The 21,921-nt window shown below is 41.8% G+C and overlaps 1 protein-coding gene across 3 annotated transcripts; it reads right to left on the bottom strand.

Moving 5' to 3' along the window:
• Positions 1-267: 267 nt before the first annotated feature.
• Positions 268-19,161, bottom strand: LOC115171025 (male-specific lethal 1-like 1). 3 transcript variants are annotated; one of them, XM_029727478.1, is made up of 9 exons: positions 19,084-19,161; positions 7,532-8,357; positions 6,956-7,161; positions 2,160-2,425; positions 1,871-1,935; positions 1,704-1,771; positions 1,412-1,536; positions 1,089-1,161; positions 268-971 (listed from the first exon to the last, which is right to left on the bottom strand). In XM_029727478.1, exons 2-9 carry the CDS (start codon positions 8,207-8,209, stop codon positions 881-883), a joined length of 1,572 nt encoding a protein of 523 aa, XP_029583338.1. In that variant the 5' UTR covers positions 8,210-8,357; positions 19,084-19,161; the 3' UTR covers positions 268-880. The 3 variants fall into 3 exon arrangements, with proteins under 3 accessions (XP_029583338.1, XP_029583336.1, XP_029583337.1); XM_029727476.1 differs by lacking the exon at positions 19,084-19,161 and adding an exon at positions 9,101-9,188; XM_029727477.1 differs by lacking the exon at positions 19,084-19,161 and adding an exon at positions 9,067-9,113.
• Between the last annotated feature and the right edge of the window lie 2,760 nt (positions 19,162-21,921).

Raw genomic sequence — 21,921 nt, 5'->3', positions numbered from 1 at the left:
GTTTCAATTAGCAAGTGTCGTTAATTGGTTGCTGAAGCATTTTGTAACGATTAAGTCAGTATGATGACACCTGTGAACAAAATTATAAATCCCCTGAAATCTGCTCAGAGTTGAATGAATATTAAGTATTATCCAGAGACATATTGATAGTGATATTCACGTTCACTCATACCTAATTCCCATTATGGTCCAGTGCTTTCAAATGAATTTTATCTCCTACATTTATCAAATCAGGCAAAGACACCATCCAAAAGAAACAAAGTCATGTTCATGGGCATAAAGCATTTTTTTAATTACAACATCTTGTTTGAAACACAAACCATAAGTGCTGCTGAAGCGCTTTCAACACATCTCACTCTCCTAATGACCAATGTTTTTTTCCTTTTATCTCCAACAGGTCTCCTTTCTATAGGATGCAACAGCAATCACATACAGATGGGAGACAGAGTCATTCTGCTCTGTTCAAATATGAGGCATGTCAATGTGAATGACAACGTCAACAGTTTGTAGAACTTTAGCTTGTTTTCTTGGGAATTTTTGGGGTGAAGTTGCACAGAGGAAAACTGTCCTCAAATTATCCCAGCGGGAATCTAGAGGAGACAAACATCTTTGCTCTTCCTGGATAGTCCACACCACCCTCAGTCTTCTTCCAAACCAGCCCTACTATGAACAAACAATAGGATCCGCTCTGCAGTCCAGCAACCATGACCAAACTGTGGCACAGTGCATCTTTTGATTTTAGGGGATTGTGGCATGCAATTCCCCCACCCCGTCTGTAGTACTCTCCCAAATATCAAGGCAGACGTTCACACAGAGGGGTGCTGCCTGGCACCAATCCAGCCGGTGTCTCCTCTCTTGGACTCAGCTGGAAAGGACAGATTTATTTTCGGCAGGTCCGGTGGGGGGTCTGCTTTTTGGGCAACTCTACTCGACAGCGGCTCCGCTCGTCCAGCCAGGGCAGGTCAAAGCTCCTTCAAGGGTGAATAAAGAAACACAGGGGTTTAGGTTAGGAAGCAAGCGCTCCGATTGTATTCAAGTGATGTTTGGCTTGGTGTTATTTAAGAACCAGTGTGTATGACTCAACTCACCGTCTCGACAGCTTTGGCAGAGGTCGGCCAAACACCACCACTGGAAGGTGGGGGGTGATCATGAGGGACTCCACTGAGGAGAGAGAAAGAACACCTTCATAAGTGATGAGTCCAAGACCCTGCTCAGTATTTCAACTGACTACATTTCATCTCAACAGACATTACTAATGGGATAGTTGCTTTTTGGCCAGATGTAAAAAATAAAATTGTATTGGTCACATACACATATTTAGCAGATGTTGTTGCGGGTGTAGCGAAATGCTTGTGTTCCTAGCTCCAACAGTGCAGTAGTATCTAACAATTCAGTGTATAGGTAGGCTTACCATCCTCGGCTTCTGGGTAGAAGGAGAACACTTCTGGTTCACTCTCTTGGATACCCTTCCTCTTGTTCATGCGCTGCTGCAGTCGCTGGAACATCCGCTGCTCACGGATCCGCTGGATGTCCCATCTACAGGAGGTGAATGAAGGAGAGTGAAGAACACAGCGACGGAAGGTCAAAATAAGGGACACAAAAATAAGGAGAAAGGCAGAAGTATGCCAGAGAAACATACTGACTCGTAGCAAGAGTTGGTCAGACGTAAACAGAGCATAGTGAAAACTCCAGCCCTCCCTTACCTCTTCCTTCTCTTCTCATCCAGTTCATGCTTCGAGTGGCGCTTCAGGAAGACATTGTCATCCAGATTCTGTAAGAGAAAACAGTTGGACTTTAGACCTCCTGACCAGGGGTCCAATCTGGACTTCCACCAGCCTAGGGCTTCAAACAGTGCAAGACAAGTACCCACCTCAGGGATATCAGATGCCTCCTCCTCTCCCAGGGGCTCCATAAGGTTTTCCTTCCATGAGGGAACTGTGTACAAGATGGAGAAGGTCATTCCACCACACATGCAATTTTACAAATCCTGTTTAACACACATTTTACAAAAGATAAAGCAACAAAAAGCAATCATGTGGCCTATTAGAAAATACTTAGGCCCAAGTCTCAGCCTTTATGTGCTGTTAATACTTATTTTGCCCTTTGCCTCATTTTTTGGGATCCAATATAACCATTTCATGACAGTTTGTAACACTCACTGGCCACAGGCTCCTCCTTCTTGGGTGAGGGCTCCCGCGAAGTTGGTGACAGGGGAGGCACATGCCAGCGACACAGGTACATGTCTGTGGTGGACAGGTAGTCCAGTTCCTCAATGGCGGCCGGGCTGGTCCCAGGAGACCCATCTGAAAACTCTTCCCCGTCCAGAGGCTCCTCTTTGGGGAGAAGCGCCTCGTTGTGTGGGGACTGGGAGGCCTTGGCTTGGGCACGTCGTTTGGCTGCCCTGGGGTCCTGGAAGAGGAAACGCCTATTGGCAAGAACAAAAACAACCTTTAGAGGAATTGCGTGAGGGACAATAAGGGGCTTTGCATGTATCTACAGTACATAGATATATCCATCCATGTATGGATCTAGGACAGGCCTGGGCCCCCGACCTGATTCAACACGGCCCGCGGAATCATGCTCAGATCAAAGAATTTGCGATAGTAAAGTTTTGAAAAACGTATTTGTTATTCAAACTAAAAGCCCAATGAATACTTGCCTTTGTGTAATGATTTAACTCCCACCACTTGTGGGACATTTATTTTGAAGGCACGTATAAATAACTGCACGAGGACACACATTGACTGACAGGCTGACACACACACCACAGTCACAAATAGTAGCTAGCTAGAAATTGCGCAAAAATTAGTTTCAAAGATTTAAAAGAAAAGTAGACAATGAATGTAGGATGTTCCAGCAAGAGTGGACATCAAAATACAGTCATGGCCAAAAGTTGAGAGAATGACACAAATAATAATTTTCAAAGTCTGCTGCCTCAGTTTGTATGATGGCAATTTGCATATACTCCAGAATGTTATGAAGAGTGATCAGATGAATTGCAAAGTCCCTCTATGCCATGCAAATGAACTGAATCCCCCCAAGAACATTTCCACTGCATTTCAGCCCTGCCACAAAAGGACCAGCTGACATGTCAGTGATTCTCTCCTTAACCTGTTAGGGTATAGGGGGCAGTATTTTCACGGCTGGATAAAAAAATGTACCCGATTTAATCTGGTTACTAATCCTACCCAGTAACTACAATATGCATATACTTATTATATATGGATAGAAAACACCCTAAAGTTTCAAAAACTGTTTGAATGGTGTCTGTGAGTATAACAGAACTCATTTGGCAGGCAAAACCCTGAGACAGATTCTGACAGGAAGTGGATACCTGATGTGTTGAATTGACTTTAAGCCTATACCATTGAAAAACAAAGGGGGTGAGGAATGTTTTGGCACTTCCTATTGCTTCCACAAGATGTCCCCAGCCTTTACAAAGTGTTTTGAGTCTTCTACAGTGAGATCTGACCGAATAAGAGCCTTGGAACGGTGATGGCCCATTAGACACCTTGCGCGCGAGTTGATGGTGGGTACTCTCATTCCGAAACGTTTTAAAAGAGAACCCAATGGTCCGCCTTGAATTTTATTCATGTTCTGGTTAAAAAAGGCCCTAATGATTTATGCGATACAACGTTTGACATGTTTGAACAAACGTAAATATATTTTTTCCGTTCGTGAAGTGGAGTCCGGCTGGCTTAGATCATGTGCTAACAACACGGAGGTTTTTGGACATAAATGATTAGCTTTTTTGAACAAAACTACATTCGTTATGGACCTGGGATTCTTTGGAAGTGACATCTGATGAAGAGAATCAAAGGTAATGGATTATTTACATAGTATTTTCGATTTTAGATCTCTCCAACATGGCGGTTAGTCTGTATCGCAATGCGTATTTTTCTGGGCGCAGTGCTCAGATTATTGCAAAGTGTGATTTCCCAGTAAGGTTAATTTTAAATCTGGCAAGTCCATTACGTTCAAGAGATGTAAATCTATAATTCTTTGAATGACAATATAATATTTTACCAATGTTTTCTAATATTAATTAATTATTTTGTTGTCATGACTTGACTGCCGGTATTGGAGGGAAACGATTTCCTGAACATCAACGCCATAGTAAAACGCTGTTTTTAGATATAAATATGAACTTGATAGAACTAAAAATGCATGCATTGTCTAACATAATGTCCTAGGAGTGTCATCTGATGGAGATTGTAAAAGGTTAGTGCATAATTTTAGCTGATTTTATGGTTTTGGTGACGCCTGTCTTTGAATCGACAATACATTACACACAGCTATTGTCAATGTACTCTCCTAACATAACCTAACTTTATGCTTTCCCCTTAAAACCTTTTTGAAATCGGACAACGTGGTTAGATTAAGGAGATGTTTATCTTTCAAAGGGTGTAAGTTAGTTGTATGTTTGAGAAATTTGAATTTTGACATTTATTTGGTTTCAAATTTGCCGCTCTTGAAATGCACCTGCTGTTGATAGGGTGCGCCACGGGGGGCACGCTAACGTCCCACATAGCCCCAAGAAGTTAACACAGGTGTGAGTGTTGACGAGGACAAGGTTGGAGATTACTCTGTCATGCTGATTGAGTTTGAATAACAGACTGGAAGCTTCAAACGGAGGGTGGTGCTTGGAATCATTGTTCTTCCTCTATCAACCATGGTTTGCAGCAAGGAAAAATGTGCCGTCATCATTGCTTTGCACAAAAAGGGCTTCACAGGCAAGGATATTGCTGCCAGTAAGATTGCACCTAAATCAACCATTTATCGGATCAAGAACTTCAAGGAGAGCGGTTCAATTGTTGTGAAGGAGGCTTCAGGGCGCCCAAGAAAGTCCAGCAAGCGCCAGGACCGTCTCCTAAAGTTGATTCAGCTGCGGGATTGGGGCACCACCAGTACAGAGCTTGCTCAGGAATGGCAGCAGGCAGGTGTGAGTGCATCTGCACGCACAGTGAGGCAAACACTTTGAGGATGGCCTGGTGTCAAGAAGGGCAGCAAAGAAGCCACTTCTCTCCAGGAAAAACATCAGGGACAGACTGATAGTCTGCAAAAGGCACAGGGATTGGACTGCTGAGGACTGGGGTAAAGTCCTTTTCTCTGATGAATCCCCTTTCCGATTGTTTGGGGCACACGGAAAAAAGCTTGTCCAGAGAAGACAAGGTGAGCGCTACCATCAGTCTTGTGTCACGCCAACAGTAAAGCATCCGGAGACCATTCGTGTGTGGGGTTGCTTCTCAGCTAAGGGAGTGGGCTCACTCACAAAGAACACAGCCATGAATAAAGAATGGTACCAACACATCCTCCGAGAGCAACTTCTCCCAACCATCCAGGAACAGTTTGTTGACAAACAATGCCTTTTCCAGCATGACGGAGCACCTTGCCATAAGGCAAAAGTGATAACTAAGTGGCTCGGGGAACAAAACATCGATATTTTGGGTCCATGGCCAGGAAACTCCCCAGACCTTAATCCCATTGAGAACTTGTGGTCAATCCTCAAGAGGCGGGTGGACAAACAAAAACCCACAAATTCTGACAAACTCCAAGCATTGATTATGCAAGAATTGGCTGCCATCAGCCAGGATGTGGCCCAGAAGATAATTGACAACATGCTAGGGCAGATTGCAGAGGTCTTGAAAAAGAAGGGTCAACACTGCAAATATTGACTCTTTGCATCAACTTCATGTAATTGTCAAAAGCCTTTGACACTTATGAAATGCTTGTAATTATACTTCAGTATTCCATAGTAACTGACAAAAATATCTAAAGACACTGAAGCAGCAAACTTTGAAAATTAATATTTGTGTCATTCTCAAAACTTTTGCCACGACTGTACTTCTTTATTGAGGTAAAGGGAAAGCTGTGTGCTTAGTGTGGAAAGAGAGCATCGCTGTCTTGAAAGACTACAACTTGTCCCGACACTTCCAGACGAAGCATGCAGAGAAATATAGGAATATGTCTTCTGAGCAGAGGGCAGGTGCATCGAAAGAGTTGCTTTCTCAGTTGCAAAAGCAGCAAGGACTTTTCACAAAACTTAGTTCAGCAAACGATGGAATTGCGAGAGCTAGCTATGTACTGTCCCACAAAATTGCTAAACATAGCAAGCCATTCACTGAGGGCGAATTAATTAAATAATGTTTAATTGACTCTGCAGCAATACTTTGCCCCGACAAGAAAGAGCCGTTTGAAAATGTTTCCCTGTCAAGACGAACAGTGACACGGCGTGTTGAGGACATCGCAGAGAATATGGAACAACAGTTGAAAGACAAGGATTTCACCTATTTCTCCTTGGCCCTGGATGAGAGCAGTGATTCACGTGACATGGCGCAGTTGTTGATATTCTTACGAGGCATAACCCCAGACTTTGAAATTACAGAGGAGCTTCAGTGCAGTCAACGAAGAGCACAACCACAGGGAAAGATTTATTGGAGAAGGTTAATAAGTGTGTGGCAAAGCTGGGAATGAGTTTTGAAAAGTTATCCAGTGTCACCACTGATGCTTGCCCAAACTTGACAGGAACAAATGTTGGCCTTTTCAAAAGGATACAAGATCAAGTAGCTGAGTTGAACCCAGATCAGAAAATGATTTTCCTGCATTGCATTATCCATCAGGAAGTGCTCTGTAAATGTGTTCTGAAAATGAGCCATGTTGTGGATACAGTCATTAAAGTGGTAAACTTCTTAAGCGCAAAATCTTTAAACCACAGGCAGTTTGTCGCACTGTTGGAAGACAGAGTCAGGTCATGCAGATCTCCCCTACCACACAAACGTGAGATGGCCGAGTTTGTGGAAGGAGCTTGTAATATGTTTCTGGCCCGCAATGGCAAAAATCTATTCTAATGTGGCCCTCCATGGAAAATAATTACCCAGGCCTGATCTAGGAAGTACGTCATATCATGAAGTTAAAAAAAAAAGAAAAGTTAAACAAATTGAAGGTGGAGCCCTACCGTTTGTGGCCCTTGCCTCCTCTGCCAAAATTCAACGTTCGGGGTGTATGGCTGCTGCGGCACTCAGACAGACCCTGACCCTCTGGTGTCCCTGGCATTGCCGCCTGGTCTTCCTGCCGGCTAGGGATGTGGTTGGGACGCTGGTCACACCCATCCTTCTTACCTAGCTGCAGACGTCGCTCCATGCGCTCGATCCGCGCCATGAGCTACAGTAGTGAAAAAACACGTCACGTCAGTGGGGCTCAAGTGAGGTTTATAGCCCCTTATGATTTGGCATTTAAATAGTTTGTCTAAGGGTAGCCTATTCTCTTCAACACTTGTGAGATTTACAGTCCACAAGAGTACAACGAAAATATTATATGTGTTTGAGGCCGATTTAGTTGACTTCAATAACCTTACACTTCATAGAAACAATGATGTCATAATAGTGCTGCACTGCTATTACATCACAAAACCACTGGTGGCATTGTGGAGCTGGCCTAGGCTGCTGGTTATTCTGGAAAATTCAATTTTTCACAAAATATGCTGACCAGGATTGACAATTGAAATGTTATACATTCGTGTTTGCTAGCATACCATTTCCTTCTCAGCTTTGAGGTCATCTATCTCCTTGCTCTTGGACTGGAGCTGCTGTTGCTGTTGTTCAATGAGTTCCAGTTGGAGGAGGAGGATCTGGCGTATGCAGCTGGTCTGTGTAGGGGAGTGACCAGGTCCTTTCCTAATATTCCCTCTTTTGCCATCTGGGCTGTGTTCTGATGACTGTGCCCCCATGATTGATGCAGTAGCAGCCCCTCTGACCTCCCTGCCACACACTGCATCGTCCCGGGGCTGTTTGATAGTGTTGAGCACTGCAAGGTCTGTCTTGCCCATGTTGCTGTTTGTCTGTCCTAGTAGTGCCTTGCTCTTGACTGGTGTGGTGCCGTCGCCCCCCATTGGTTTGCCCTGGGGAGTTTGGGCTCCAAAGATCACCCAGTTCTCCTCTTGCCCAGACCCAAGCCCAGGGTTCTGTCCAGATCCAGGCCTGCAGGTAATCAGTCCCTGTCCTGGCACCACCTTGGCTTTCCCCTGGAGCTGCTGACCGCTGCTGTTGTGGATACTGCCGAGCACGTGTGGGACTCCGATGACGTATTCACTTGGCTCCCTCCTCAGGCCAATGAAGGAATCTGGTGTTCCTCCTGCTGGAGCTTTGACCAAATCAATCTTCCCTACTGTGTCTAGCTTATATCCTCCACTTGTAAACACAGTGGATGTCATTGTCGTGGCAACCCCACCGCCAGAACCCTTGCCAACCAACGCCCACCAATGTCCTCCTGACAGGGGCGTTGGTGGCACAAAAAGCTTGATCTCACACCGTGGATGCCGTTTCTCCTCAGCAGTGGGCTGTCTAGATGTCCATGCAAGCCTGAAATACAAGGGAGGGATGTCAGATGGGCACACAGTTAACCTTGTGTCTATGTTGAATTATCAAGCATAAAACTAACTAAAATCAAATGTTGAAACAGACAGGAAATCAGCCACAATGGCCTCTCTTACAGCAGATATAGCCCAACTAAGAAAGCCACTTTGCTAATAACGTTAGCGTTCTCTACAATTTCCCTCCTCACGCATTTCTATACGCCCATGAATAATCTGTATGATATTGACACATGAACCAACAAACTGACACAATAACAACAATCGAGCAACCCGGAGATAAGCTGACTTGCATCTCAACAATACAGGCATGCCTAGCAGACGAGGTAGTTAGCTAGCTTATACAATCATTAAAGAGTTGAGTTTCGTCAGCTACCCAATGATGTGTATAATTGACCTAGCCGGTGTTTGAAGAAAACATTATGCAGGGACTGGCAATTGCTTGGTTACAAGGGAAACAGTAATAGAATAACAAACGTTACAGCTGAGCTGCAGTCGCTTAGTTGGCTAGCTAACTGGTTAGCCAAGTCCTCCATTTTAGGTCCGCAGCAAAGAGCAAAACAATGACAGCCACTTTGGCTTCAACCAACCCGGTCTCATTTGACGCCATTTTAACTTTAAACGCTTTACAAAGTTACGTTTTTCTCTTGAACGTTATAACACATTGTGCTTTACACTTATGACTAAAGGCCACCTACCTATTTGATATTCTATGTACTCATTCGAACTCACCTATCGCCTTGATGCCCCCCTTCTCAGGTCGTTTTAAAATAATGATACTGCGCATGCGTTCCTTGTATGCTCGCCTCTGATTGGTCAATTAGCGAGCGGTTCCACTGAGCTCAAGAGATTTCCCAAGAATAAAAATGCCAAGACAAATGCATATTCCTACCTAATTTTTATGATTGTTACAACTTGTTGTAGTTAATATATCTTGTACAATCATGCAACCATGATGAAATTGTTATGGTCGAGAGAGTTCTTGTCATATTTTCTCTATTCACACTGGGATTAGGTGCAACCAATTGGCAACTGGCTCAGTCACCACCAATTATTACTTTTTTTAAATACTGTGGAACAGGTACAGCTATGGCATTTCATCTGCTTGCTTGATATTAGTTTGGGCTCTTCTCTATTTGGGGAGAGGACAATTCTGGGCTCCCTAATTCACTATCTTGTAAGGGAGTTATGTTTATTGGAGATTAGTTGAAGATAAACCATTACATGCTACCACTTTTCTTATAAATTAGTTAATATCTCATATTCTACAGTAGACCACAGGCTGTTACATTGGTGTTAGTCACTGTGGATCAATGCTGCTCTTTTACCACAAGAGGGCATTCTGAAACGGGTGTCAGTCCCACCCATCATTGTAAAGTAGCATTCAGGTGCAACACCTGTTTTTAGTAAACTGTTTTTCATAAGCATGCATGGATAGGCCAACTTCAACAGCCAAAAAGTAATAGCCTACTACAATATTTTAACAATAACCTATTAATACAAAGAAACATTCAAAAAGAAAAAGATATGCCTCGTGCTAGGTCGTTTTTCCCGAATAGACTATAGCCTAGGCCTATAATATGGAGATATACAAATCCAACATTATGTGGCGCTTCTTCCCTCACATGTCTCTCTACCTCTCCTCTGAGAAGTGTTTACATTGATGTAGCCTATGACTGGGTGATGCTACAATCTAAAGTGGTATTTTCTCCATGAAAATAGCAGAGGATCGGCTCCCACTCCAGTATGCCTCTGGTCGTAACAGCGCCCCTGTCACGTGGACAAGCCCGGTGACCATGCATATCCGCTGCAGTGTTTATGAGTGTCGACACTCCTCTCACGCTCTCCGGCTGGCAGAGCCGTCCACTGTGCCATATCGCTCACATGAAGCACCTGGACAGCGCGACAAAATATGCACCTAAGGATTATATATATGTTTTACATAATGCTATATGCTATAATAAAACCGCGGGGTAGTTAAATAAAATAACGTAAAGTCTATTTATGGAATTCTTCTCAAGAATAGTAATGAGGTTTTAATGTTTTCTTCTGCATGTCATATGGATGCTGATCCAATTGAGGATAGTGTGAGAGGTTTCCACTATTTATTTTATTTAACTAGGCACTGAACTATGTTCAGAAATAAATCTTATTTACGATGACGGCCTACCAAAAGGCAAAAGGCCTCCTGCGGGGACGGGGGCTGGGATTAAAAGTAAATATAGGACAAAACACACATCACGACAAGAGAGACAACACAACACTACATAAAGACAGTCCTAAGACAACAACATAGCAAGGCAGCAACACATGACAACACAGCATGGTAAAAACACAACATGACAACAACATGGTAGCATCACAACATGGTAGCAGCACAAAACATGGCACACACATTATTGGGCACAGACAACAGCACAAAGGGCAAGAAGGTAGAGACAACAATACATCACGCAAAGCAGCCACAACTGTCGGTAAGATTGTCCATGATTGAGTCTTTGAAGAGATTGAGATAAAACTGTCCAGTTTGAGTGTTTGTTGCAGTTCGTTCCAGTCGCTAGCTGCAGAGAACTGAAAAGACTAGCGACCCAGGGATGTGTTTGCTTTGCTATGGACTGTGCATTATGGCATAGCTTACAATGTTGTTATTTTATTGGAATAAATGTATTATATTTTTTACCTAAGGTTATTGTGAATTTTAAAATAAACTTGATGTCCAAACACTCTAGGCCTATACAAGATGTCCCTATTATTTTTTTAGAAAAATAAGGACACATTGGATACGATCATAAAACACTACTAGCTGGACTAATTACTTAGTATTTTGAGAATGAAACATGCTTGAATATAAACGGGGTGGTTCGAGCCCTGAATGCTGATTGGCTGACAGCCGTTGTATATCAGACCATATACCAGAGGTATGACAAAACATGTATTTTAACAGCTCTAATTATGTTGGCAACCAGTTTAAATTAGCAATAAGGAAACTGTCCACTCCACCAGTGTGTAAGAACAGCCCATAGCCGTGGTATATTGGCCATATACCACAACCCTTCGTGCCTTATTGCTTAATTATATACCAGAGAAGAGAGGTATAACATTTGCACCATTTGACTGTACTGTTGCCCAATGTCTGCAGAATGGGTGAGCCCACCCATTTACTGTCGGCGAGTCACGCGAACAGTAGGTTGGGAGGCGGCAAGCCTCGCTATGTGACCTACTTTTACTTCAGTTACGTCTTCACTGATACGCTCCAGATACTCAACTAGTCTAAAGAAGGCCAGTTTTATTGCTTCTTTATTCAGAACAGTTTTCAGCTGTGCTAACATAATTCCAAAAGGGTTTTCTACTGATCAATTAGCCTTTTAAAATGATAAACTTGGATTAGCTAAAACAACATGCCATTGGAACACAGGTGTGATGGTTGCTGATAATGGGCCTCTGTAGGCCTATGTAGATATTCCATTAAAAATCAGCCATTTCCAGCTACAAAGGTCATTTACAACATTAACCATGTCTACACTGTATTGCTGATCAATTTGATGTTATTTTAATGGACAAAAAAATTGCTTTTCTTTCAAAAACAAGGACATTTCTTAGTGACCCCAAACTTTTGAACGGTAGTATATATATATATATATATATATATATATATATACTATAATTTGTTTCATAGCCTATGTAAAATTAGAAAAAGCCTAATCTAGTTTTCAATTGCCTAAACGTTCCATCATCTAAACCACCACTTATATACTGTTAAACTCGAATCTTTTAAAAGTCTCAGTGAAGACGTAACTGAAGTAAAAGTAGGTCACATAGCGAGGCTTGCCGCCTCCCAACCTACTGTTTGTGTGACTCACCGACAGTAAATGGGTGGGCTCAACCATTCTGCAGACATTGGGCAACAGTACAGTCAAATGGTGCAAATGTTATACCTCTCTTCTCTGGTATATAATTAAGCAATAAGACATGAGGGGTTGTGGTATATGGCCAATATACCACGGCTATGGGCTGTTCTTACACACTGGTGGAGTGCCTGGACACAGCCCTTAGCCGTGGTATATTGGCCATAAACCACAAACCCCAGAGGTTTCCTTATTGTTATTTAAACTGGTTACCAACATAATTAGAGCTGTAAAAATACATTTTTTGTCATACCCCTGGTATATGGTCTGATATACCACGGCTGTCAGCCAATCAGGATTCAGGGCTCGAACCACCCAGTTTATATTCAAGCATGTTTCATTCTCAAAATACTAAGTAATTAGTCCAGCTAGTAGTGTTTTATGATCGTATCCAATGTGTCCTTATTTTTCTCTAAAAATAATAGGGACATCTTGTATAGGCCTAGAGTGTTTGGACATCAAGTTTATTTTAAAATTCACAATAACCTTAGGAAAAAATTATAATAATTTTTTTTTTTTTTAAATAACAACATTGTAAACTATGCCATAATGCACAGTCCATAGCAAAGCAAACACATCCCTGGGTCGCTAGTCTTTTCAGTTCTCTGCAGCTAGCGACTGGAACGAACTGCAACAAACACTCAAACTGGACAGTTTTATCTCAATCTCTTCATTCAAAGACTCAATCACGGACAATGTTACCGACAGTTGTGGCTGCTTTGCGTGATGTATTGTTGTCTCTACCTTCTTGCCCTTTGTGCTGTTGTCTGTGCCCAATAATGTTTGTGCCATGTTTTGTGCTGCTACCATGTTGTGATTCTACCATGTTGTTGTCATGTTGTGTTTTTACCATGCTGTGTTGTCATGTGTTGCTGCCTTGCTATGTTGTTGTCTTAGGTCTGTCTTTATGTAGTGTTGTGTTGTCTCTCTTGTCGTGATGTGTGTTTTGTCCTATTTTTATATATATTTACTTTTAATCCCAGCCCCCGTCCCCGCAGGAGGCCTTTTGCCTTTTGGTAGGCCGTCATCGTAAATAAGATTTATTTCTGAACATAGTTCAGTGCCTAGTTAAATAAAATAAATAGTGGAAACCTCTCACACTATCCTCAATTGGATCAGCATCCATATGACATGCAGAAGAAAACATTAAAACCTCATTACCATTCTTGACAAGAATATCTAATGACCAATTAGCCTTTTAAAATTATAAACTTGAATTAGCTAACACAACATGCCATTGGAACACAGGAGTGATGGTTGCTGATAATGGGCCTCTGTATGCCTATGCAGATATTCTATAAAATTCAGCCGTTTCCAGCTACAATAATCATTTCCAACATTAACAATGCCTACACTGTATTTCTTATCAATTTGATGTTATTTTAAAGGACAAAAAAGTTGCTTTTCTTTCAAAACAAGGACATTTCTAAGTGACCCTAAACTTTTGAACGGTAGTGTATATATATATATATATATGTATATATATAAATATGTATATATATGTATATATATGTAGTACCAGTCAAAAGTTTGGACACGCCTACTCATTCAAGGGCTTTTCTTTATTTTTTACTATTTTCTACATTGTAAAATAATAGTGAAGACATCAAAATGATGAAATAATACATATGGAATCATGTAGTAACCAAAAAAGTGTTAAACAAATATATTTTATATTTGAGATTCTTCCAAGTAGCCACCATTTGCCTTGATGACAGCTTTGCACACTCTTGGCATTCTCTCAACCAGCTTCATGAGGAATGTTTTTCCAAAAGTCTTGAAGGAGTTCCCACAAATGCTGAGCATTTCTTGGCTGCTTTTCCTTCACTCTGCGGTCCAACTCATCCCAAACCATCTGAATTGGGTTGGGGTCGGGTGACTGTGGAGGCCAGGTCATCTGATGCAGCACTCCATCACTCTACTTCTTGGTCAAATAGCCCTTACACAGCCTTGAGGTGTGCTGGGTCATTGTCCTGTTGGAAAACAAATGATAGTCCCACTAAGCGCAAACCAGATGGGATGGCATATCGCTGTAGAATGATGTGGTAGCCATGCTGGTTAAGTGTGCCTTGAATTCTAAATAAATCCTGACAGTGTCACCAGCAAAGCACCCTCACACCAACTCACCTCCTCCTCCATGCTTCATGGTGGGAACCACACATGCGGAGATCATCCGTTCACCTACACTGCATCTCACAAAGGCACTGACTCATCAGACCAAAGGATAGATTTCCACCAGTCTAATGTCTTTTGCTTGTGTTTCTTGGCCCAAGCAAGTCTCTTCTTATTATTGGTGTCCTTTAGTAGTGGTTTCTTTGCAGCATTTTGACCATTAAGGCCTGATTCACACAGTCTCCTCTGAACAGTTGATGTTGAGATGTGTCTGTTACTTGAACTCTGTGAAGAATTTATTTGGGCTGCAATTTCTGAGGCTGGTAACTCTAATGAACTTATCCTCAGCAAAAGAGGTAACTCTGGGTCTTCCTTTCCTGTGGCGGTCCTGATGAGAGCCAGTTTCATCATAGTGCTTGATGGTTTTTGCGACTGCACTTGAAGAAACTTTAAAAGTTCTTGACATTTCCAGGATTGACTGACCTTCATGTCTTATTGTAATGATGGCTGTTGTTTCTCGTTTCTTACTTGAGCTGTTCTTGCCATAATATAGACTTGGTCTTTTACCAAATAGAGCTATCTTCTGTATACCACTACTACCTTGTCACAACACAACTGATTGGCTCAAACGCATTAAGATAGAAAGAAATTCCACAAATTAACTTTTAACAAGGCACACATGTTAATTGAAATGCATTCCAGGTGACTACCTCATGAAGCTGGTTGAGAGAATGACAAGAGTGTGCAAAGCTGTCATCGAGGCAAAGGGTGGCTACTTTGAAGAATCTCAAATATAAAATACATTTTGATTTATTTAACACTTTTTTGGTTACTACATGATTCCATAAGTCTTATTCAATCATTTTGATGTCTTCACTATTCTTCTACAATGTAGAAAATAGTAAAAATAAAGAAAACCCCTTGAATGAGTAGCTGTGTCCAAACATTTGTCTGGTACTGTATATGGCTACTCATGCGCAAACATTCATCTCTCATAAGTAGGTGTGGTTAGTTACAAGATATGGGCATAGTGGCCCTCCTCATTTACAAGGGGTAGGCTGTATGCCAAGTCTCTCTCTCTCAAACCTACTGGAAGGTAGCTCTCCAGGAAGAGTGTTGGAACCATTCTATTCATACATAAACAGACAAATAGACAAGACAGAGACAGGCAGACACAGTTGATACATCAAATTAAGAAATAGTTCATGCATAAGCTATAACATAAGCTATAACAACTTTTTTTTGTAGAACTTGACCACTGACATATTTAGCATGGGAGGTCGATGTTAGGTCACTGTTACATTTTGTAGCTCTGCAACACAACAACATAACACTACACTACAAAAAAACAACAGCAATTAAATGGGCTACCGAAACAGTGGTTAGGTGTGTGACCTGAGAATTGAAGAGGTAAATTGGTAGCATGTTGAAAAGTATAGCCTGAATTCTTAAAATATAAATAAAATAGGAAAAAATTAAGGTAGGCTGAATTCTCAACCTCATCAAGCAAAATATTGACATTTTGAAAGTGCAATTCCCAATACAGTGTCTAAATTAAGGCTGACCAAAGTCATCATTTGGAGTGTCTCATAAAAGCCTGTATGGCAAGGTTCTCCAAAGAATCAAAACGTGAAGAAAACTTTTTCATTATGGTCTCAAAAGTCGCCATGGCGTGCTGAAAGTGTTTTTCTTTCATACGTCATTCATTCAAGGCGAGCCGGTGATAAAAGATCAACAGAGACGGAAACACCGAACTGCTGCAGCATGCATGCGCATGCGTGGCACACAATAATATCCTCACAAGGACGAACACTGACACCGCTGGTGGCACATCTGATAACCAGAGCACGGCACGGGGATGGGTCGACACAAACAACTCTTGATTACTAAAGGCACGAGATATGATACGCTCTTTATCCGTTTGACCCTTAAGGTGGTGCTCTGCCCTAGATTCAAAACAGATATGGCAACATAAATCATCAATCAAATGTATTTATAAAGCCCTTCTTACATCAGCTGATGTCACAAAGTGCTGTACAGAAACCCAGCCTAAAACCCCAAACAGCAAGCAATGCAGGTGTAGAAGCACGGTGGCTAAGAAAAACTCCCTAGAAAGGCCAGAACCTAGGAAGAAACCTAGAGAGGAACCAGGCTATGAGGGGTGACCAGTCCTCTTCTGGCTGTGCTGGGTGGAGATTATAACAGAACATGGCCAAGATGTTCAAATGTTCATAGATGACCAGCAGGGTCAAATAATAATAATCACAATGGTTGTCGAGGCTACAACAGGTCAGCACCTCAGGACTAAATGTCAGTTGGCTTTTCATAGCCGATCATTTAGAGTATCTCTACCGCTCCTGCTGTCTCTAGAGAGTTGAAAACAGCAGTATGCTGAACAAATAGAACAAGTAGCCAGTTAAAGCCTATACACCAATCTGTGTGATACTCGTGTGCCTTATAAAGTGAATAATAACCCATTAGTAGCTTATGATTCTTCAAATTATTTCACTTATAGAAATAGAACTTGGAGCAAAAAATGTGCATCTCCCGATCATCCCCAAATATGGAGTTTGGCAACGTGCGCTGGGTTGCTTCATCTCATCTCTGAGACAGATCTTGTGGAGCTGCTGGCTATAGTACAGACCTTTACTGAACACCAAACTTTCCTACCCCAATAGATGAGATATGCTTTCCAAGTCATGCTGACTGGGAAACTAGCATGATGGGGACATTGGCTCTCCATGCCAAGGGCACCCCTGCCCAAATAGGCAGACAGTGACGGGTAGTAAGAGATGGCTTAGATGATAAGGAGGTCACAATTAAAGAGACAGAAAGCATTACGAATATAGGCCACCTATCTCCCTGTGCTTATTTATGGTCACACAAGTGCTCATTATGCACACATAAAAGACATGACTGGCATTCCTGTTAGGTCTATTTTTGATAGTGTGTTCTCTTATGTTAATCAATTTCGTCAATACATAACTAATGTTGGTTTGGGGTATTTAAGGTGGATTGTGTTTTTTAAGCAAACCTTTTGTATTTGATTTCCAGTTGCTGCACTTCAAATGTTACACATTTATTTAAGTGATAATGCCCGAGAAACCGGTGTTTAGGGGATATATTGGCGGGTGCTGCTTCGAGGGCATTATCACATTATACAACGGGTTACCAACATATTCAAATGATGATTTACATATTTTCCTTAAAAACTTTATTTTGATGAATTTATTCATACTATTTCATACTTCCACAAGATATAATCTTGACACAAATCTGGGGTTACTACGCAAACCGGCAGAAATCTATGGTTGCTACCCAAACCGGCTGGTCACGAGTCGTTCAGTCTTTTTGATTTGTATCTATGGACTCGACCCAGTCGTTCGTTCTAAATGTTCCAATTACCATACTTCCTGGCTACATTCTTATCCCTTGCTTGCTAGCTAACCAGATATGGCTAATTTACAGTCACGTCATAAAGTGCAGCAAGAATAACAGCAAAGTAGCCGTATTTGCATTTGTTTAAGCTGTTTTCTAGTGACATTTATAAAGTGCCTGGCTGGGCTGATGAGACAGTGGATTGCGCAGTCAGATGGAACAGAGTAAATAAACATTTAACTTCATAGATTTAGCCGGTGGTAACTTGTGGAATAGACACCGGCTGGAATGCGGTTTTAACAAATCAGCATCCAGGATTAGACCCACCCTGTTGTATAATGAATCATACTGCACTGTCAATACTTCTGTAGGGCTTAATCGTGGGTCTGATATACAGTCTCCAAAGGGATTATCATCAATCTATAGAAAAAAAATAATTTAAGGCCAATTATTTAGGCCTACCCTAATTTGCAGAGTTGTGGACTCGAGTCACATGACATGGACTCAAGTCACAAATTCTTGACTTGAGAGTGGACTTGATAGAAAATAAAATAACTTGAGACTTGACTTGGAGCCTCAAGATTCGGGACTCGACTTTGACTTCAAGCTGACGGCTTGAAATGATTTTGCCAGGTTTTGTAACATTTTGTCACTCATTTTGTTACAAAAAGTCTCCATGGATTGCTCTCCACGCAGCATCATTCTTGTCCTTCAACACAGGACAGGTGAGCTAGCGAACAGATTGCTGATTTGTACAGCCATAGGATCCGGTGCAGCACAAACGTCAAATTGTAGGGAGACGAGGATTGCCATAATAACTACAATATGCAGCTTCAAAAATAGTTTGGAATCAATAATACTTTACATTTACTTTGCAAGCTCACCAACAATTGGGCATCAATAAACAATTACTAGCATAGGCCTACTAGTCTTTTGGTATGTCAAAATTGTTTTCAATTGATAATTTGATGCATTTGGAATTTGTTGCTAAAATTATTAACGTGTTTAATAGGACACAGACACATTCTATGTATGGTTTCTTTTGTTCATATTTCACGGGCTATGTCAGAATTCCGTGTGTCTGGGTCCTACTTGCACTCTCCAAACTCCTGCCAGTGGAGAGAGAGAGAGCTTTGCTAGTTTAAAAGTTTGTAGTTGCTTTCACAAGTAAAATAAATGCATATGTGGTAAATCTATATTCCATCTAATCCTACCATCTAATCCTATTGTTAGCGTGTCATCATTCCATCCCGGTAACTTTTATTTCAACACGTTTCATGTTTGATACCATACATTTTCATTTAGCCTACCGCTACTCACCCTCTGAGTGGGCGCGATGTTTATTGTGCACGTGAACATTAGCAAGACTCACGAGGTAGAAGTTCAGTTCATTTCAATTCTATGTATGGTTTCTTTTGTTCATATTTCACGGGCTATGTTAGAATTCCGTGTGTCTGTGTCCTACTTCTCTGTCATTCCGGTTGTGCGTAATAGGAGTACGTGGGCATAGAAATAGACTACGTGGGCTGCACGCCATGCCTTGGAGTCAGTACGTTGAATAAGATAAAATGACTGTTCCATGTATGAATGGTGATGAAAAATCATTAATCATTCTAATTCTAATGTAACAATGGATGTGGAATATGCATTTTACATTGTAGAACTAGTTTGTTGGTTGTAATTGCCAATTGGGTAATTGTGTGGTCCTAGGAGGGGCCAAGTGCCAATACAGTGCATTCGGAAAGAATTCAGACCTCTTGACATTTTCGACAGTTTGTTACGTTACAGACTTCTTCTAAAATGGCTTAAATTGTTTTTTTCCCCCCTCATCAATCTACACACAATACCTCATAATGCCAAAGTAAAAACAGGTTATTGGACATTTTTGCAAATGTATAAAAAAATAAACTGAAATATCAAATGTACATAGGTATTCAGAACCTTTACTCAGTACTTTGTTGAAGCACATTTGTCAGCAATTACAGCCTCGGGTTTTCTTGGGTATGACACTACAAGCTTGGCACACCAGTATTTGGGGAGTTTCTCCCATTCTTCACCGCAGATCCTCTCAAGCTCTTTCAGGTTAGATGGGAGCGTTGAGGCACAGCTATTTTCAGGTCTCTCCAGAGATGTTTGAACAGGTTCAAGGCCAGGCTCTGGCTGTGCCACTCAAGGACATTCAGAGACTTGTCCCGAACCCACTCCGGCATTGTCTTAGCTGTGTGCTTGGGGTCATTGTCCTGTTGGAAGGTGAACCTTCGGCACCTAGGTTCTAGGAAGAGTCTTGGTGGTTTGAAACGTCTTCCATTTAAGAATGATGGACTCCACTGTGTTCTTGGGGACCTTCAATGCTGCAGAAATGTTTTGGTACCCTTCCCCAGATCTGTGCTTCGACACAATCCTGACTCAGAGCTCTACGGACAATTCCTTCGACCTCATGGCTTGGTTTTTGCTCTGACATGCACTGTCAACTGTGGGACCTTATATAGACAGGTGTGTGCCTTTCCAAATCATGTCCAATCAATTGAATTTACCACAGGTGGACTCCAATCAAGTTGTAGAAACATCTCAAGCATGATCAATGGAAACAGGATGCACCTGAGCTCAATTTCGAGTCTCATAGCAATGGGTCTGAATCTTTATGTAAATAAGGTGATTCTGTTCTTTAATTTTTATCAATTTGCTAAAATATCCCAAAAACTGTTTTCGCTTTGTCATTATGGGGTGTTGTGTGTACATGGATGAGGATTTAAAAAAAAAAAGTAATCTATTTTAGAATAAGGCTTTAACGAAACAAAATGTAGAAAAGGGGAAGGGGTCTGAATACTTTCCGAATGCACTGTACAGTCGTGGCCACAAGTTTTGAGAATGACACAAATATTAATTTTCACAAAGTCTGCTGCTTCAGTGTCTTTAGATATTTTTGTCAGATGTTACTATGGAATACTGAAGTATAATTACAAGCATTTCATGAGTGTCAAAGGCTTTTATTGACAATTACATGAAGTTGATGCAAAGAGTCAATATTTGGAGTGTTGACCCTTCTTTTTCAAGACCTCTGCAATCTGCCCTGGCATGCTGTCAATTAACTTCTGGGCCACATCCTGACTAATGGCAGCCCATTCTTGCATAATCAATGCTTGGAGTTTGTCAAAATTTGTGGGTTTTTGTTTGTCCACCCGCCTCTTGAGGATTGACCACAAGTTCTCAATGGGATTAAGGTCTGGGGAGTTTCCTGGCCATGGACCCAAAATATCGATGTTTTGTTCCCTGAGCCACTTAGTTATCACTTTTGCCTTATGGCAAGGTTCTCCATCATGCTGGAAAAGGCATTGTTCATCACCAAACTGTCCCTGGATGGTTGGGAGAAGATGCTCTCGGAGGATGTGTTGGTCCCATTCTTTATTCATGGCTGTGTTCTTAGGCAAAATTGTGAGTGAGCCCACTCCCTTGGCTGAGAAGCAACCCCACACATGAATGGTCTCAGGATGCTTTACTGTTGGCATGACACAGGACTGAAGGTAGCGCTCTCCTTGTCTTCTCCGGACCAGCTTTTTTCCGGATGCCCCAAACAATCGCAAAGGGGATTCATCAGAGAAAATGACTTTAGTCCCAGTCCTCAGCAGTCCAATCCCTGTACCTTTTACAGAATATCAGTCTGTCCCTGATGTTTTTCCTGGAGAGAAGTTGCTGCCCTTCTTGACACCAGGCCATCCTCAAAGTCTTTGCCTCACCTGCCTGCTGCCATTTCTGAGCAAGCTCTGTACTGGTGGTGCCCAGATCCCGCAGCTAAATCAACTTTAGGAGACGGTCCTGGCGCTTGCTGGACTTTCTTGGGCGCCCTGAAGCCTCCTTCACAACAATTGAACCGCTCTCCTTGAAGTTTTTGATCCGATAAATGGTTGATTTAGGTGCAATCTTCCTGGAAGCAATATCCTTGCCTGTGAAGCCCTTTTTGTGCAAAGCAATGATGACGGCACATTTTTCCTTGCTGGAAACCATGGTTGATAGAGGAAGAACAATGATTCCAAGCACCACCCTCCTTTTGAAGCTTCCAGTCTTTTATTTGAACTCAATCAGCATGACAGAGTGATCTCCAGCCTTGTCCTCGTCAACACTCACACCTGTGTTAACAAGAGAATCACTGACATGATATCA

Source organism: Salmo trutta, chromosome 32, assembly GCF_901001165.1.
Source record: "Salmo trutta chromosome 32, fSalTru1.1, whole genome shotgun sequence".
NCBI classification, from domain to species: Eukaryota; Metazoa; Chordata; class Actinopteri; order Salmoniformes; family Salmonidae; genus Salmo; species Salmo trutta.
This window is presented reverse-complemented; position numbering and strand designations above follow the sequence as displayed.

Coding starts and splice junctions, on each gene's coding strand:
- LOC115171025 (XM_029727478.1), bottom strand. CDS start 8,209: ATGACATCCACTGTGTTTACAAGTGGAGGATATAAGCTAGACACAGTA. Junction 1,537..1,703: donor GATGAGAAGAGAAGGAAGAG/GTAAGGGAGGGC, acceptor CACCTCCTGTAG/ATGGGACATCCAGCGGATCC. Junction 1,162..1,411: donor CTACCCAGAAGCCGAGGATG/GTAAGCCTACCT, acceptor CTCTCTCCTCAG/TGGAGTCCCTCATGATCACC.